This window comes from Kogia breviceps, chromosome 10 (assembly GCF_026419965.1).
Source record: "Kogia breviceps isolate mKogBre1 chromosome 10, mKogBre1 haplotype 1, whole genome shotgun sequence".
NCBI classification, from domain to species: domain Eukaryota; kingdom Metazoa; phylum Chordata; class Mammalia; order Artiodactyla; family Physeteridae; genus Kogia; species Kogia breviceps.
The window spans coordinates 103588283-103606977 of NC_081319.1; the positions used below are offsets into that span (position 1 = coordinate 103588283).

General features: G+C 54.9%; 1 protein-coding gene across 3 annotated transcripts; it reads left to right on the plus strand.

Moving 5' to 3' along the window:
* Nucleotides 1-6914: 6914 nt before the first annotated feature.
* NRN1 (neuritin 1) lies at nt 6915-15910 on the plus strand. Of its 3 annotated transcripts, none has more exons than XM_059078030.2 (3): nt 6915-7464; nt 11624-11768; nt 14744-15910. In XM_059078030.2, the coding sequence occupies exons 1-3, from the start codon at nt 7410-7412 to the stop codon at nt 14970-14972; spliced, it is 429 nt and encodes a 142-aa protein (XP_058934013.1). In that variant the 5' UTR covers nt 6915-7409; the 3' UTR covers nt 14973-15910. The 3 variants fall into 3 exon arrangements, with proteins under 3 accessions (XP_058934013.1, XP_066862905.1, XP_066862904.1); XM_067006804.1 differs by lacking the exon at nt 6915-7464 and adding an exon at nt 7469-7585; XM_067006803.1 differs by lacking the exon at nt 6915-7464 and adding an exon at nt 11063-11535.
* The last annotated feature ends 2785 nt before the right edge of the window (nt 15911-18695 follow it).

An 18695-nucleotide genomic window follows, 5' to 3' on the forward strand; every position in this document is an offset into this window, starting at 1 on the left:
CCTCTGCCCCCTGAGTGAGAAGGGTGAGAACCCCTGTGGTCTGAAAACGGAAGCCCAGGAAGCAGAGCAGCTTTCCTCTCTTCCGAGGCCACACCCTACAGTGAGCTTGTTAGATACAACACCGTGCTTTCTCTTCCGAACACCTCCCGTATGGTCCATGTCTTTATGCCCATTTTAGAGATAAGAAAACTGAAGCTTAAAGAAGTAAACAACTGGACCATACTTCCACAGCAAATACGTTTAGGGAGGAAGCCAGAACTTCCTGTCTGACACCAAGTGTGACCTGCACTGTGATCGTTTCCATCCTGTGTTAATAAATGATTCACGACAATCAGGAACTTACTGGCTGAAATCGGTGAGGTTGGGTTTACTGTTTTGTCAGGGCGAGACGGCTTGACGTCCAAAAGTTTACCATCAGGAGCCTCTTTATACCCACAAATGGAAAGGAAGTCTATCCAAAAAGTTTTCATAAAGACTGTCCTGGAGCTCAGCCTCACACAAGGACGGAAACGGGAGAGAGGACGTCCGTGCAGTGGCTGCCGTGCTGCCAGCCAAGCTCCCTTCTCAGAGTATTCACAAAATAATCGATGACATTTGCGGTCAGCCTGGCCTCCGGATCAGGACTGTCTCCGAGTTCGAGCAGCACACGTTCTTGAAAATAGAATCACAGTTTTCAAAAGTATCGTTAAAAAAAATATATACGTCTGGTAAAATGACAGTTCAAACAGATGAATTAGTTGAACTTATTTTTTTTTAAATAATGGAATACTTTAAGAAGAGGAAAGGCGACACCCATAGGCTCTGTTAGGAGAAGAGGCTGCTCTTTCTTGTGTGGACACAGGGTCCTGATGGGCCATGGAAGCTTTCACTCTGGGGATAAATAGCTACTTGATAAATGTCACTTTTAACCCTTCCTCCAGGTGTAAAAGAAAATAATGGAATCAAACTATATTCCATTGAAAGAAATAAGGAAGAGCTGCCAAATTTAATAAGTTCCCTGAAAACAACTAGTAAGTTCCTGCAGCAGGTGAAATAACTAGGACTGTGTATGTACGTACGTGTAAACACACATCCCATTCCCAACTCTGTCTTCTGAGGAGGCCCCGAAACGATTGCTCCTGAACAGCGACAGGCACTGTCAGGACCTAGATCTTGCTTTTGAAACTGCAAAGAAGCAGAGCTTTGGGAGAAAGGACCGATTCCAGGGCTGGGTCAAGACAAAGGGAGCCCAGAATATCTCTTTGTGTCAGCTAGTAAGAACTCTCAACGAATGATCAGGATACACTGAGAGGACACAAAAATTGGCTTGAAGGGGCCCCCACCGACTAAGTAGGGGACAATCTGAGCATTAAAATAGGGGCTAAGCCACCTGGCTAGCTCAGTCAGTAGAGCATGAGACTCTTAAAATCGGAATGAGAGGGGATTACAGCACATTAAATAAAACAGAAATTCATGAGATGACACTGATATAAAGGAATAAAGGAGGGAGGGAAGGAAGGAAGGAGGGAAGGAAGGGAGAAAGCAAGAAAGCAAGCAAGAAAGAAAAAGAGAAAGAAGGAAGGAAGGAAGGAAAGAGGAAGAAATAAAGAAAGGTAGCGAGAAAGGGAGAAAAAGAGGGAGGGAGGGAGAGAGGGAGGGAAGGAGGGAGAAGGGGGGACGGAAAAGGGAAAGAAGGGTGGCAAGAAGGGAGCTCCTCCTCACAGTAGAATGTCAAGTAACAAATTTAGAAGAAATGAGGAAAATAGGGAATCACCATTTGGTAACCATCATAGAGGTGGCTGACTTAGGAGTGGTCAGTGGATGCTAGGGCCCTCTTGCAGAGTTACGATAAGGACCAGGAAATCCCTGTAATCTCAGAATACTTCCCTCCAACATACTTACCAATTACAAAGGGAGACATGATGAAGTTAAGGAAGAGACACCTGACAAACCAGGCAACTGAGGTTAACCTCCCCAGTGGTGGAACGGGTCAACATGCTGTTACTCCCTAAGGAGATTCATTGAGAAGAACACACCTGGCTTATGAAGTAGTCTCACCATGACTACTGGTGAGTGTGAGTGTAATGGTGAGAAAACATCCCATGGACCAGGGTGAGATCATCCCCAAAGGAAAGGCTCTCAGGATACGAAAGACACGGAGACACTGAGCCAGGTTTGCTTACATTCCTGGAATAAACCATGCATGCTTTCTCTTTTGTGAAATGCCTTTTCATGTCTTTTGCCCAGTTTTATTTCAGGGCGTGTGTGTGTGTGCATGCGTACAGGCTTTAAAAAATTGGTTTCAGGAATCCTTTAGTTCTCGATACCAATTTTGGTGATTTGGGTAATTTGCCCTTTCCTTTCCTTCAAGGTGTTACTTTATGAACAAAAGTGTTTCATTTATTATGGTCAAATTTGTCAATCATTTCCAGTTCATGCTTTTTAGGCTTATTGAAAGTTTAAGAATGTTCATCTATTGATATATATTTCACTTCGTTTTTTAAAGCTTTTCTGCGGGGGGCTATCTAAGTCCTTAAACCATCTGGAGTAGATTTTTTAAAGTAATTCATTTGAAATAACTTTAAACATAAAGAAAAATTGCCAGAACAGTACAAAGAACTCCCATAGCCCTTCACCCAAAGATTCCCCAATATCAACATTTTATTGTGTTGTCCCCCTGCTGTCCGTTTATCCCTATTACTACTATTCCTTTTCTGAACCCTCTGGGAACAAGCTGCAGGTATGATATCTCATCTCCCCTAAGTACTCCAGTGTGTGTCCCCCCCCAAAAAAAGGACAACCTTCTGTGTGATCACCCTACAACTGACTCTCCAATTGGGAAATCAACATTAGTACCAACTAATGTCCCATTCACAGACCACAATCGAATTTTGCTAACTGTCCCAACGATTTCTCTGACCTTTTCGATTTAGGATCTTATCTAGGAACACAGATTGCTTTTAGGTGTCATATCTGTTCTGTTTCAGTGTGAATGGGGACCACACAGATGTTCACTTTGTGATAAATTAGTGAGTTGTGCAGTTCTGTTTTGTGCATTGTTCTGTGCGTATATTTCATAATAAAAATGTTAATTTTAAAAAATAAAGTATTTATTGTTAAATAGAAAGCTAATCACACGCATACATTTCAAACATAACATTTGCTCCCAGGATTCAGATTTCTGCATTAAAATCAAGTTTCTTCTGCCAGCCATATATTTAAGCCCTAGAAGTTTCAACTAATTTTAAAGCAGTGATCAAAGAGTGAAAAAATCACCTTACCAAGTAGCAGATGCAAAGGGAGACCCAAGCCTCCCAAAGTGGGTTTTTATTAGGACTCTACCACCATATCTCGAAAAAAATTTAACCCCCTCTTAGTTCACATGATTATTTAAATATGGTATAGTTGTCATTTTAAATAAAAGAGCTATATACATTAATATTCATATTTTGATTAAGGACTCTAGCTGAAGGTATAAAAAATGACAGACTAAATTTATGAGAGAGATGTATCGTTAGAGCAATCCATTCTAATACAGCAGTGGATTTTTTTCTGACCCAGGAAGAGGTGGGATTTCCTAGTAGACATGGCAACTGCTCTCTCAAATCACTTCAAAGGGGTGTTTTTAAAATGGCAGCATCTGGAAAGTCCACTTAGGATGGATTGGTAGCGAGAGTTGGGAAATGGACTGGCTCAATGCTTTGCCCTGTTACCAGTGCAAGAACACACACACCCGCACCTGGTGTCCGCATGTGTGTGGAACATTGCATGCGCCGCTGGGGGCGGAGCCTTGCGGTGGGGTCGGGGGGCGCGCTGCAGGACCGTGAACCGAGAAAGGAAGGTGGTGCCAACCAGGCTTCAAATTAGACGTGGTCTCTTTCTGGCAGTTTTAGGGACAAGGAGTTTTGCACATTTTTGCCTTAATTATGCAGAGCTACTTTCGGGGGGGAGGGGTACCTCTGGCTCATTTTGATATGCAGATCCAAACAGCACCAATTTTTTTTTTTTTAATCCTGAACTGCATACGTTTCTTTAACTTTAAACGAAATTGCTTATCAAAAGGAAACGTGCCCTTTGCAAGAAGGCACCTGTGACAAGCATCCTTGCATGGACTTTATTCCTTAGGCTTCACATCCACAGTGTTCTAGAAAACCTCCAGTCCACAAAACTCCAAAGGCGAAAACCGCCTTGGAGATCAGGTCGTAGTCCGATCTCCGCTGTTTTTTTCAGATTGCCAAACTGCAAGTCAGAGAAGCGTGGGGACAGACCAAGGTCACCGCGGTACTGACGACACAAGGCCTAGGACCTGCGTCTCCCCACTCTGGTCCAGTCCACTGCTTTTTCGCCTCAAGTATGATGTGGAGTGGACATTGCAAATTAAGGAAAGAAAGGAGGAAACCTTCTCCGAGGCCACCTTCAACCGTGGATATTGCCAGCTATGTTCCCAAAGAGCCAGCATGCGTTGGCAACCCTGGATTTCATTATCCTTTAATAAAGGAATTAGGAAAAACCAACCTCTCCTGGAGCCCCGACGGCAGAACGACCAGTACTTTTAAAATTAAGAATTAAAAAAACAACAACAAAGAAACACTGTTAGCATCTGCTTTCAACCATTTACCCCAATATCATTTATGCACAGTACTGACTCTGCTTTCTCACTTCCTCACTTTCCAAACGACCCTCACCAGCGAGGGGAGGCTGGGCTGCAAGTGGAGGAAAGTGGAGGGAAGGCCAGCGGGGGCTCCAGCGACGGCGCGCCCCACCCTGCGGGATGGGCTGGGACCCAGGAGCGGCCCACCCGAAGCTGGTGGCCGTGCGCACGCGCAAACCGCCCGCCCTCTGCTTCACTCTGCTTTATTTAACCCCTCAGCGCTGCCAGCTTGCACACCCCCAACGCCCCAAGTTCGGATGACAGGGAGTGGGGTGGGGAAATCCCAGGGCACTCTCAGAAAACGACGTTTTGGAAGATCCGGAGGCGGGGGCGGGGGGGTGAGCAGGAGAAAGGCAAGGAGGTTAAGGGCAAAAAAGCCTTACACCGCCCCCCGTCGGGCCCTGCAACAGTCTGGGCTCGGAGCCGGCGCCCCAACTCTTGGCGGAGAAGGGATAAACCGGGCGGGCAGCAAGCGCGGGGCCCCGAGGGGTGGGGCGGGGCTGTGGGCGGGGCCTACTGCGGATCCCCGAGGCCCCGCCCCTCGGCCAACCTCTCGCCATGCCATTGGAGGGCGTCGGGGGCGGGTCCAAGAGACACCCGCCTCTCGCCACCTGCCGCCGCCCCGCCCCCTGGCCGCCCAAGTTCTCGGCTCCTCCAGGAGCCTCAGAGCGCGGGGAAAGGAAACACCCGGGGCTGCCACACCGCCCCTGGACGCTGGGAAGGCTACCCCCACTGCCGCCCAGCCCGTCCGCCTGGTGACGTCAACAGGGTGGGACCACGAGGCCCCGCCCCTAGGCCCCGGGCCCTGGCCCTCGGGCCCCCAGCTCGGAATGTGCCGCTCCTGCGGGATGCGGGGAAGGGGCCAGCCACCCTGTGCAGACGTTCCGCGTCACAAAGGGCCGCGGGTCAGAGCCCCCGCGCCCCCCTTCATCCCCTCGGCCTCCACAGCACGTCCCACCGCCCTTGCTTTGCCCCCTTCTCGCCCTTTCTCTGTCTCTGCATCTCCAAAGAGATGGGCGCGCAGGTGGCCCAGTGCCTGGAGAAGTAGATTCGATTCGATATCGCCTTCATCCGTCTGCATATCTACCGCTTACTTAATATCTTGTTTTCTCCTGTAATTTGGGGAGATTTCGCGGGTCTTTTCATCTTTCATTTCTTTTTTCTCTTCACGGGCTCAAAGTCGGCCGGCTCCTTCCTTAGCATTTGCTTAAAGAAGCTAGGATTTAGGCTTCTTTTGGTGCAGAGGAAGGGAAGGAAACCAAAGCCTAACCGCGTTTAGAAAGAAAATAGCTCTGTTCCTCTCTCATGCTTAACTCACGCTGTCGCGGTAGCACCTCGCGCGGGCACAGGCGCAGCTGCAGAGGCACTTGGTTGCAGAGAAGGCTGCGTCTGTCTACACAGTGTTTGCGCCCGAGCATCAAAAGACAGTGCAGGTGTGTGTGGACGCGGGTGTGCGTGTGCGTACGTGATGTACGTGTGTGCGTGTGTGTACGTGTGTGTGCGGCCCAACAAATAACCTCCGGAGGCGCATCAGGGTCAGAAGGAACTCCTCACACTAGCGATCGCCTCGTAAATTTCCGAAAGCTCTGCGAGTTAGTAAATCCCTAGTATCCGAAAATCGACTTTGCAGAGGCTCCTTCCTCCCTGCTCTCCCCGCTCCCCGATACAGGTGTCGCCGTGTCTCTTGAAGCGGCCCCTCGCCCGCGGGGGCGTCACCGAGGACGCGAGGTGTCTATTTCAGGGCCCCCGCGTGTGCAGATTAAACCCCCCGGGCCTGGGCGTGTGCGCGCGCTCCCGTGCCGTGTGTGCGGGAGGGCCTGGGGCGCTCGGCTCGGCTCGCGGGCGTGCGCGTGTGTGTGTGCTCACGCGCTCCAGGCTGTGCCCCGAGTGCCGCTGCAGGGTTGGGGAAAGAGAGCAGGCCAGTGCAGGGGGGCAGGCGGCCCAGGGAGCTGTCGAATTAACGGAGCCGCCTGAGCAGTTTTTCCCTCTCCCGCTCTCGCTCCTTTAAACCCCGCTGCAACGTAGGGAGGGGGCTGGATTCGTCGTGTTGCTGGTGGAGGAGGGGGAGCAGGTTGAAACAATCGAGTGGGCGCGCCAGGACTCCCCGGCTCCGGGCGGGGAGGGGAGAGGGAGCCCCGGTCCTGCGCAGAGAGGGGGCGGGGTTGGGGGCCCGGGAACAGCGAGAAGGCGGGGGTGGGGGGGGGCGGCCGCGGGGCTGGGGAAGTGGTCACCTCCGAGAGGCGAGAATTCGTTCGGATCGCACATTAATTGGAGATAACTGATTAATTCGAGCTTCTGATGACTATAAATGGCGATTCTCTACCAAGGTGTCTTTATTTTTTTTGAAAAAAAATCATTCCGTGTCATCCCCCACGTCAGGCCTGCTCGTGGGCGTGAGGCTGTACTTCCTCCGCCCCTCCTAATGGAGTGAACCATTCCCAGCACTTCCCCCTCTCCCTCAGCCTCCCTCCCTCCCTCCCTCCCTCTCTCTCTCTCTCTCTCTCCCTCTCTTTCTCTCTCTCTCTCTCTTTCTCTCTCTCTCTCTCTCTCTCTCTCTCTCTCTCTCTCTCGCTCTCTCTCTCTCTCTCTCTCTCTCTCTCTCTCTTTCTCTCTCTCTTCCTCGCTCCCTCTCTTTCTCTCCTCCCTCTACCTTCCCCGTGCATAAAGTCTCCGTCGCTCCTGGAACTTGTTGGCAATGCCTATTTTTCAGCTTTCCCCCGCGTTCTCTAAACTAACTATTTAAAGGTCTGCGGTCGCAAATGGTTTGACTAAACGTAGGATGGGACTTAAGTTGAACGGCAGATATATTTCACTGATCCTCGCGGTGCAAATAGGTAAGTGGCCGGCGGGCCGGGCTCGCGGAGGTACGGCGGATGGCCGGGCCCGAGGTGCCCAAAGGAACCGACTGGCCCGCGGCCGCCCGGGGGTGCGGAGAAGTCGGCAAAACCTCCAGGGGTGAGAGCATGGGCTCCAAGGGACTCGCGCGTCCCGGGTTGGTTTTTCTAAAAAAAAAAAAAAAAAGGGGGGGGGGTGCGTAGAGAGACTCCAAACGTTCGCCAGGAAATGTGTGCGGCCAGCGTTTTCTGGAGGGGTTTTCCCCCCTTTTTCCAAAGCGCACGTCCGTTTTTGCTCCCCTATCTTGGGTTCTCCAGGTTTGGGGCGCTCTGGGGAAATGCACTGGTCCCTGCGATACTGCAAGGTATTATTTTTAAGGGTCAAAAGGTGAATGCAGGAACAAGACGGCTAGGCAGCTACAACTGGAAAGTTTATGTGCAGAAAGCAAAGATATTCTGGGGTTCAGACTGCAGCATTTAGAACTTTGTCATCCTCCCGCCCCCCCCCCCCAGCCCCAGTATCCTAGCTGCAGCATTCACACTGGGCAACGCAGACCGGGCTGGGAGGCAAATTGAGAATGACAGGGAACCCCAGAGTACATCTTTTAATATGCTTATCATCGAGGAGCTTGAGTTCAGTTAAATATATGTGGATATAATTTTCTATTCTCATTTGCCTGTTCCTTTCCACATAGGCAGCAGTATTTTCTATATAAGAAGGGGTTAAGGAGTGTTTGCAATATGTCGTGTTGGGTGCCTGTTATTTTTGTTTGTTTGGGACTGATTATGGGTGGCTTTATATAGTCCCCATTTTATGTTAAGGAATCTTGAGTCCTAGTTACACTGTCGTTGTTTAAAAGTTCACATTTTTTCATCCAAAATGAAGAAGGCATTATGGAAGGGAGTACTAGAAAACCCCCTTCCCTGATGCGGGTCAGAGCATTTATTAACGTGGCCTAAAAGTGAAAGCGAAGCAGATTATTAATAGAATGGACAAGAGAAAAAATAGAAACTCTTCAAACGGGTTTTCTGGAGACAGGGAATTGTTGGTGCCTATCGCTTCAGGCTGTAGCATTCTTTGCAGACAAATCCTTGCAGTATTGCGGGAGGTGGAGGGGCTTTAGGGAATGGGTTTGGGGCAAGAGATGAAATGCATAACATTTTTCTTCACGAGAAATGTAGAGGAGACAGGCTTTGGAGTTATCTACATATTTAAAGGGATTCTTTGCAGTGGGTTTTTAATGCATTTGACATGATTTTGAGTATCTGATTTTTTTGCACGAACATTGTAGGGGCTTTAGAATGTGCGGATGCAGGATGTTGGCGTTGCCTTTAATTCTAAGAAACGATTTGCTGTTTTGAATCTGGCTGTTTTGAGTCTTTGACATTAGTGCAAAGAGCTGCAATAAATAAAGAACATTTCTGATTGCAGCAAATCCCTTAAATCTTGGAAATAAGTGGATGTGGCTTTTGCAGTTAGCCTGCAGATTTTTAGAGGGCAGGAGACAGCAGTTGTTTTTGATATAGGGATTGTAATCTGCTTTCCCGGTAGGAAATAACCTTACTATGGATGGGGTTAAAAAGACAGCGATTGTGTGTATGCGAAATACGCTTGGAACACAGTAACCTCGGCCCGGAAATGACCATTTGTTGGCTGTGGAATTGCAATGGAGCACACTTGTTCCCGAATGTCTGCCCTTTCCCGCACCAGAGCCTCGATCTTTATTAATTCCCGGCTGGGAACTGTCCCAAATCACTGACATTTGGCAACAAAAGCGGGGGGTGGGGCAGGGACGGGAAGGTGGAGGGGTGGTGAAGGCAAATGAAGGCTAGGCGGGAGGAAGTTTGGAATGAATGAGAGGTCGAACGAATGAATGAACGGAAGGAAAAGGCACAAGACGCGGACACCGCAGGGAACGGGGAAGTAGCCTGGGTCGCCCGCCCGAGCCTCGCTGAACCAAAGGTTCAAGAAGGACGGACGGGGTCGCGCCGGGTGCCCCCTGCCCGGAGCCGTGAGCCTGAGAAACACTTCCCGCGCGCAAGCCCCCGGCCTCCCCAGCCAGCCAGAGACCGCGGAGTCACAGTTGCAAAAAAAAAAAAAAAAAGACAGAAATTTTCACGACTTCTTATTTTACACGCGCGCGCGCACACACACATGCGCGCTGTGACATGTCTTCTCCTCCAGCAGCCCCTGGAAAGATAACGCGACAGGAGCGCTTCCCGCGCCCCCCACCCCGGCGAACCCCAATTCTCCTTTAACATAGTGTCAATGCATCTTAGGGGAAACTTTTTCACCACCGAGTCTTGGGGGTGGAGGTAAGGGGTAAGGAGAGACTGGGTGCCGGGGCGGGAGGGAGGATGGACTGTATTTTTTATTTCGTTTCCTCGCTGCAAAGCAGCATCTGTGGTACGGAATACAGAGGGCGCCGCTCGGGGTTGATTTCACCGGGACCGCGTTCTGTTGCAACAAAGATTCGTTTATTCAGTGTTCTAGCTGATACCCGCAGTCGCGAGGGCCCTTACTGTTTCGTAGGGGGACCGGGAGATTGATAAACGTTTACGTATCTGCCCGAGCCGAGGTCGAGTCCCTTCCCCAGAGCTTCCCGTTCCGGATTAGAAAGCGCAAGTCCCGCCCAGCTCTTCCTGCAGCAATTTGCAAACGGTGCGCTCTCGGAGGCCTCTGCAGCTTCGGTCCCCTTCCCCCTCGCCTGCTTCTGGCCCGGCTCTGGGCACCTGCGGCTTGGGGTGGTGAGATCCTCCCCGGAGACACCCACACGCGCGCCGCGGCGCCCTGAGCACTGCCGCGAAGGGCCCGGCGCTCAGGGTCCGGGCACTGGAGGCCGATTTCGATTCCGAGAAGATTCGCCCCTTCTCTCCCCTCCCCTCGCCCCGGCAGCGCAGATCTGCGCTTCTTGCGCGCCCTCCTGGCGTCCGGGTGCTTTGGGCCGCTCGCCTCGGAATCTTTAGCCCGGTTCGTGGGCCTTGGGAAGGAGAGAAACGGCCACGGTAGCGCGCCGGCCGCCTGGAGCCGCAGGGTCTGGTCGACCGGAGACCAGGAGCGAGGACCTCGGTGCGGCCTGGGTTTCTTCCTCCTCCTCCTCCACCCCCTCCTCCTCCTTCCCCTTCACCTCGTCCACCTCCACCTCCTCCCACCGCCTCGACTGCGATCCCGCTCCCCTCTGGAGGGAGCCCAGAGCTGGAGGCCGAGAGCCCCGGCGGCAGCCACCTGGGCCCCGAGACGCACCGCTGGGGCCTGGCGAGTAAGGGTCGCCCCCTCCGCCCGCTGGCGGGAGTGGTGGCGGGTCTTTCCAGGGGAGCCGAGCCGCGGATAGAGGCGGAGGGAAGCAAGGGGCCGGCCTCACGGGTTGGGCCTCCGCGGAGGTGACCCGGGGTCATTAGCTCAGACACGTCCTGACCCCGCCGGGCCGCGACTCCCCCAGAGCACTCGTCCCCTCGCCCAGTCTCTCGGGGAAGAGGGGGCCGAGGACCTCACTGGGAACGCACACCGCATGGTAGGCAGTCGGTCTTAGAGTGAAACAAGCCATGTCGGTGGCTGCTGGTAGCTTCCAGCGACTTGATTAACTTGTTCATTCAGCAGCGTTTGCTGAGCGCCCGGCGAGCCCGAGGCTTCTTCGCCCGACGTGGCGCTCGGTTCGGCTGCGCGGCCGCCGCGGCTCTGCCGCCTCCCAGCCCCTTCCTCGCCCCCGCGCTGGGCTTTCGGACCCCCTCCGTCACCTCAGAAAGGGAAGATCTCACTTGGAGAGCCTTGACGGGCTCGCTGGGGAAGCGCCGGGAAACGAAGGAGGGAGTGAGGAGAAAGAGAGAAATAAAAGAGGCGGGGGAGGTGAGAAGAGGGGGCGATGGAAACAGAAAAAGATGCGGAGCCAGATGCGGGAGGGAGTCGCACAATAGGAGTGGCCTCGCCTCGCCCTGTCCCCACCGCTCACGCACCGGCCACCCGCAGGACACGGGCAGTTGGGTGCGGGTCGCTCGTTCTCGGGCCAAACCGTTCCTTCACCTTTGGGCCTGGCGCTCCCCGAGCCCGGGCGCTAGTGGACACCACGGGACGGGGTGAGGCGCGCCGGGCCCAGGCGGGCGGGCCGTGGGGCCGCGGGGCGGGGTCGCGGTGCTGCTGACCGGTGTCCCCTCCTCCCCGCAGCGTACCTGGTGCAGGCCGTGAGAGCAGCGGGCAAGTGCGATGCGGTCTTTAAGGGCTTTTCGGACTGTTTGCTCAAGCTGGGCGACAGCATGGCCAACTACCCGCAGGGCCTGGATGACAAGACCAACATCAAGACCGTGTGCACGTAAGTGGCCTCTCCGGCCCCCGAGGTTTGCGTTCGCGGGGCGCTGCGGGGGTGGGAGGGCGCCCCGCCTCCCGCCGGCGGTCTGTATTTGGCACCGGCGCGAATCCGCGCCTTCTCACCTTCTGGCTCCCACCCCCAGGCCTTCGCCGGGGCCTGCCCCGCCCAAGGGGACCCTGTGGCCTGGGATGGGCAGGGGATGATCCTTTCCGCCGGGCCCAGTCCCACCCTCCGCAGCCCGACCCGCGCGCACAGAGGCGCGCGCAATCCACTCGCCGGAACCGGGGACGGGGGTTTGGAGAGCAGCCGGCAGTTCCTCGCTGCGCTTTGAGGCCGTCTTGGCCCCCCTAACTGCTGCGCGAATGAGCACTTCCCGAAGAACGGTTGGTTTCATTTGAGGGGCTCTTTGGGTAGTTCTACTAGGTTTGCTTAAAAGGAAAGGCACTCCCCTATTTTGTCCACTTCCTCTAATAGAACTCCCCTCCGGTGCCCGCCAAGAAAATTCGCGAGCAGCAAGGGAGTGCGGATCCCTCTTTCTCTTTCTAGGAGAGAGACTGAAAGAATATTTCGTTTTGTGCCAATGACTGCCCAAGAGGAGCATGTCCCAAATGTCCAGTGATCACCTCTGCGGAGTTTGCAGCCAATTCGGAGCTTTAGAGTAGTTCACCTTCCTGCTTCCCCCCTCCCTCCTGCATCTGCAAGGTGTCGCCAGGCCAGGCCAGGAGGGAGTTCATGGACAGACCCAGTGGCGTTTTTCCAGAGCTTGGCTGGAAAGCACAGCTCCCACTGGCAAATGAGGGTAGCAGAGCCCTACTGTGGTGGACCAGCCGCATTTTAGCTGCTGCAGACCTTAGAAATACTCCCATCTTCTGCGATACACATGCACACGCACTTTTACTTTATCTTTCAGAACTAGCTGTGACCCTCCCCACCCCCATAATGGCCCTTCCAATAAAGCCAAGGCAAAAAGTGTTCCTTGTTTCCCATAGGTTGGAGTGACCATTTTCTGCCCCATCCTTAATTTTGCTACACACAGTCTTAAATACCCTGGTGGCCACCAGAAGCCCCAGCGGCTAAGTGGCTGCTACTTTCCTATCAGGAAAGGGACAAAAGGCTGGGTCTGGGATGCCCACCCACCTACTTTAATCCTAAGTGTCTGATCATAGGTAAGAAATGTACCTATAACGATGGACAAAAGGTTAAATACGGATCAGCTCTCAAATCCTCCATCATTTGCCAGAACTTGGTTATTCCAAGCTATTTTAATTCTTTAGCAGGAGTTTCATCCTGGAAAATGGAAATGAGGTGGGCCCCTCTCAGAGGTGGCGGCCGCAGCTGGGTCAAGACTCCCACACTGTTGGTGGCACTGAAGCCCACCTCTTCTCAGCGCCACCTGGATTCTGTCGTCTTCCACCATGTCTCTCTTCCAGGAAGGCCCTGTCCCCATCTGGGCACGCATAAGGAAAGGAGAGATTTAGACATCCTTTGGGAGGTGTAATTATGCAGAGAGCTGTCCCGCCGCCTCTTGGTTTCTCTAAATCTCAGTATTTATTACAAATTGAGGAACCTGGAAGCCCTGCGCCCCAGGCCCCCCAGCCCTCATAAATCAGAGTCTCACGGAGCTCATTAGAAAACGGCCAGAGCTCAAGGCAGTCCAACAAGCATTTATAACTTGACTGTCAGCCAGAAGATGGGGTGGGAGTGGAAACCAGGATAAATCGTGCTTACAGTCCAGGCCAGTGAGTAGAAAGGAGAGAGGGGAGAAAACAACAACCAAATTTCGTGGAGGGCCCTCCCTGGTGGCATGGCGCGAAGGGCCCGGGCGAAGTGGCCCAGAGTTACCGAGGCTCACTGATCCACCCAGCCCCGAGAGGACACAGCGCCCCAGGAATGGATCACGGGTTGGAACGATATTTAGTCTCGAGATCTATTTGGGGTTTTCAGAAGAAAGGGGGACAATTTAAATAAAAAGGGGGGGGGGGACAAGTTGTTTGAAGGTTGTGGGGCGGGGCTCGGAGCCGAGCCCAGGAAGAGCGAGTGGCTGAGTGCGGCGCGGGGCTCTGGAAGAGGCGAGAAGGGAGGACCGGGAGTCGGGTCCCTCGCAGGCTGGCAGCGGCGGGCACCGCGCCGGCCCAGGAGTCCGGGTGGCAGTACACCCCGAAGGCCGCGGAGGTCCAGGGCCACGAAGAGGCCTCGGGAGAGGGGGAAGGGCAGGGCCGGAGCTCTGGGGTGTGAGCAAGCTGGAGGAGGCCGGGCAGCCAGCCCCGGGGGCCCGGGCGCGGACACTCACCGACCCCGTGGAGGGGAGAGGCAGGCCGCAGTCTCCGGAGCGAACCAGAGCCGGGGGCGCGTGGAGAGCAAGGCGAGGGGCCACGGAGGACCGAAGCAAGTGAGGAGGAGGAGGAGGAAGTGGGGAACGGCGCAGAGGAAAACCGGGGGGAGGGAAAAGGAGGAAGACAAAGAAGGGGGGGAGGAAAGAAGGGGAAAGGGGAGAGCGGGAGACAAAAGGAGGAGCGGAGGAGAATGCAGGCCAAGGGGAGAGCGCGCGGCGGCGTAGACAGGGAGGGAGGGAGAGCGCAGGGGCGGGGGGAGGAGGAAGCGGGAAGCCCGGAGGGGAGGGCCGTGCTCCGAGCAGGCAGCCCGCCTGCAAAAGCCAAGAGGCCTTAATGGGCGGCAGCTTGCGAGGCTTAGCGCTGTTTTCCTAGCTTTGCCCGCGGAGGCCCGGCAATCCGTGTGCGCGCAGGCCGCGGGGCCCACGCGACGCGGCGCGGCGCGGCGGGCGCGGCCGCGGAACCGGGGAGGGAAGGGGCGGCCTCCACCTGGTCAGCGGCATCCAGGCTGCGCCGAGGTCCCGGGAGCGCCCACCGGGCCCCGCCCGGCGCCGCGCCGGCGGAGAGGAGGGCGGAGGGGGGCGCCGGCCCGGGGTCCTTGCCGCGCCCAAAGTGAACCCGCCTCTGTTTTGTCCTGTTCCTCGCCAGATACTGGGAGGATTTCCACAGCTGCACGGTCACAGCCCTTACGGATTGCCAGGAAGGGGCGAAAGATATGTGGGATAAACTGAGAAAAGAATCCAAAAATCTCAACATCCAAGGCAGCTTATTCGAACTCTGCGGCAGCGGCAACGGGGCGGCGGGGTCCCAGCACCCGGCGCTCTCCGTGCTCCTGGTGGCCCTCTTGGCAGCTTTAGCGACCTGGCTTTCCTTCTGAGCGCGGGGCCCGCGTCCCCCGCGCGCCCTCGCACACTCACGCCATGCTCCCGGAAACCGAGAGGAAGATCCATTCGTTCTTTGGGGACGTTGTGATTCTCTGTGATGCTGACAACACTCATATAGGATTGTGGGAAATCCTGATTCTCCTTTTGATTTCGTTTGATTTTTTGTGTTTTATTTGCCAAATGTTACCGATCAGTGAGCGAGCAAGCCAGCACAGCCAGAATCGGACCTCAGCTTCAGTCCGTCTTCCCACAGAAATACGAAAACGGCAAACCCACCCCATGTTTTAAATTTTTATTTTTTGGCACAAGAATCTCAGGAACGGCCCTGGGCCACCTACTATATTAATCATGTTAATACATGACAAATTACGGGCTCCTCCTAACAGGAAAGAGGGGAGAGGAGAAGGCCAGGGGAATGAAGAGAGAAGCATCTCGTGAATAATTCACGCTCACGTCTTTCTAACACAGTATCTTGTTTTGATCATTTCCACTGCACATTTCTCCTCGAGAAGAGTGAAAGGACGGATTGTTGGCCTTGAGTTTTAAGGCTAGGAGGGAGAGAGGAAAGGGGTTGAGGAAACCTCGGGTTAGAGGTACAGGCTGCCAGAAAACACGCTGCTGAAATCACTGAGAGGTTAAGCTTTACCTGCTCGTGTTGATGCATCTTTCCAAGTCCACTGCCTTGATTTTCCCTCTTGTTTTAGCTGTTACACACACAGTAATACCTGAATATCCAATGGTATAGATCACAAGGGGGGGGGTGTTAAATGTTAATCTAAAATATAGTTAAAAAAAGATTTTGACATAAAAGAGCCTTGATTTTAAAAAAAAGAGAGAGATGTAATTTAAAAAGTTTATTATAAATTAAATTCAGCAAAAAAAATTTGCTACAAAGTATAGAGAAGTATAAAATAAAAGTTATTGTTTGAAATGGGGGTGTCGTCTGTTTCCTGCCCCAAACCTGCTTTCTTGGCCGAGTTCTCGGGGTTACCTGAAGGGACATAGGATGCCAGGGGATCAGTTCACCTGTTCACAAGCCACCTGCTAACCTACCGTCTTCAAGCAGACCCTCCTCCACCAGGACACTTGGCCACGGCCCTGAAACTGTGTTTACTTAAGAGAAAGGGGAAGTTATCTTTTAAATAAGTAAACAGCAAGGATCCTTTCTAGGTGAGGTCTGGGGGCACTGGGCTTTGCACGTGCGCAGCTGAGAATGCACACGCACACCCACGCGGGTCGGAGCCTCGACGACCGGCCCCGCAGGCCGCGCCGTCCCGGCGACACGCCGCTTCCTCTGCGGTGGCCAGAGGCACATCGCGGAGGAACCACCATTAAGGGCTTGCGCAGAGGGCCCAGGCGCTGTGGTCCCTGGCAGGGATCAGGTGAATCCTTTCATAATTCGTAAGACAGCTCGGCTGAAATGGCGAGGAGACGGGGCCTATCGATCTGGCAGTCGAGCTGCTTCCACCTCTCCTATTTATAGGCCCGCATGGCCTTGCAGAGAAGTAAACGTTCGCGAATAAACGCGAGCAGAGGAGCGCGGGGTCCGGGGCTGCTGGATGCGAGCAGGCTGGGGGGGCAGACCCGAATGTGCGTCTTTGGGTTCAAAGACAGCGAAATCGGATTTCTTGGACAAGGTGAGGGTGGGAGGAAACTGCGGGGGCCCCGGGGGGGGGGCTGGGGTGGAGATGGGGGCGGGGAGGGAGGCTGAGAAGGCTGCGGCGGGTTCCTGCGACGCGCTCCTGGAGGGTGCACGGGGCCCTGAAATGCAATGTGTAAACAATCGCTAGAGTAGCAGTTCATAAATCAAACCCAGTCGGTCGCAGCCCAATCTGCATTCCCCCCACGGATTGAATTCCAGCAACACATGCGTCCCCGCGCCCCGAGCGCTGGAAGCTGCCAGGATTCTTAATGGCAGCATCTATTAGCGCGGCGGGTTCACGCACGCACCTCGCCTCCACTCCTGGGACTATTTCCCTCGCTGCCCCCCGCCCCCAGGCCGCCGCCTCCTCCGCCGATCCCCCAGTCTCAGGCCAGACCAAGGGAAATCCTCGCCGCCTGCGCGGAGTGGCCGCCCACCCCGGAACGCTGGCTGTTTGGGAACATTGAGTTTAGTTTTGATCGTTTCATTTCAATGTAATTTTCGGCCTAAGTGTTAAGTGGGACGATTCTAGCCCGAGTCCAACCCCTGGAATTCAAATTAAAATGTCTGAGCCCGTTATAAACACGAATCTATTTAACGATGGGGGGCGAGCAAGAGGGGTCTACTCGGGCCAGTCTTGGCTTTCATAGCCTCCCCGCTCCTATTCGTGTTTCTGCCTCGGCAAACTGGGGGCGAACCAGCGCGCACCCCTGGGCCCATTGCTCGCCAAAGGAAAACGCACGCGGCGTTCTCCCCAGGCTTTGGGGTGGAGGTGGGGGAGACCCCCGCGACACAAATAGGACACCCCTCCCCTCCCGGCGCAGGCTTCCCTCCTAGAAAACGACCTCCTCCGAGATGTGGGAGGAGGCGAGGCTGAGGGAGGGGCGGGGGGCCGGGGGTTGGGACCGCGGGCTCGGTCGCTCTCGTCTCCAGGAACCTGTCCTCCTGCTGCGGCTTCAGCTGCCTCCCAGGCGGGGCCTCCCTCCAGGGCGGCCTGTCCCAGATCGTCCGGGGGAACCTCCAGAGAGCCGGGGGCCGCGTCGGGGCTCCCTCGCCCTTTGGTAGGCCGGGGAGCACCCTCCAGCGCTCTTGGGGCGAGAGCCCAGGGGCGCAGGGCCGTGAGTCCCGGAAACGCTGCCGCCCCGGGCTCGGTAGAGGCCTCTTCTTCTTGTTGTGGTGATTGTTCAGATTATTATCGCGCCGTCTTCGACTATAATTTGTTGTTTAATCATGATGACATCCCCATATGTTAGCTGGTCTTATCGTTTTCGAGCAGCAGCGCGGTGAGAGCCCTGCTCCAGGCTCGGGGACATACTAAGCAACGCGAGCACACGTGGGCCAGGCCCCATCGCTGAGACGGGGTTTGGGGGTGCGGGCGGTGAGGACTGGGTATCAGGCACCGAGGGGATCACCCTCCCGACCTCGGCCCGGCGGTTCCCGCTCTGCCCTCGCTTTGCACGTGGCCCGCTCGCGCCAGGCTGCCAGCCCCCGAGGCCCTGGGCTCGGGGAAGGGCCCTCCCACTCCATCCCTTGCCCGACTAGATTCAAGGCACAGAAGTCCACTGGAGTGTAATGTTTGGTTCTCAGGAAAGTGTCAGACGCCAAGTCCAGAGCCCCCGGCTCGGCCCCCAAACGCCAGGGCCCTTGGGAGGTGGATGTATGGGGGAGGAGGAGACACGCAAGGGAAGAAGGACGGGGGCGTGGAAAATGGAGGACTCGGAGGAAGACGGGGAGAACCGGTCCAGAAGCAGGGCGAGCGGAGGGGAGAGAGGAAAGCAGTCAGCTTAGGCTGCAGACGACAGCGCTGTGGACAGAGCTGGAGGATAGAGATGAATCTGGGGCCTGTTTTCGTTCAGGATCCTCAGGGAAGCGCATCAGCGCAAGGACCACCGCCTAGACTCTCCTGGGCATCTGGAGACGCTTTCCCTCCGGCCGAAGCCTGGAGGGCGAGGGCCCCACGGGTGGCAGCGCCATGGGGCTGGCCAGGCCGAGCCCAAGCGTGGGAACTCGGATGGACGACATGGAAAGTAGCCTTTCCCCTTTTCCACTTCCCGAAATTCCCTCCGTCCTGGCA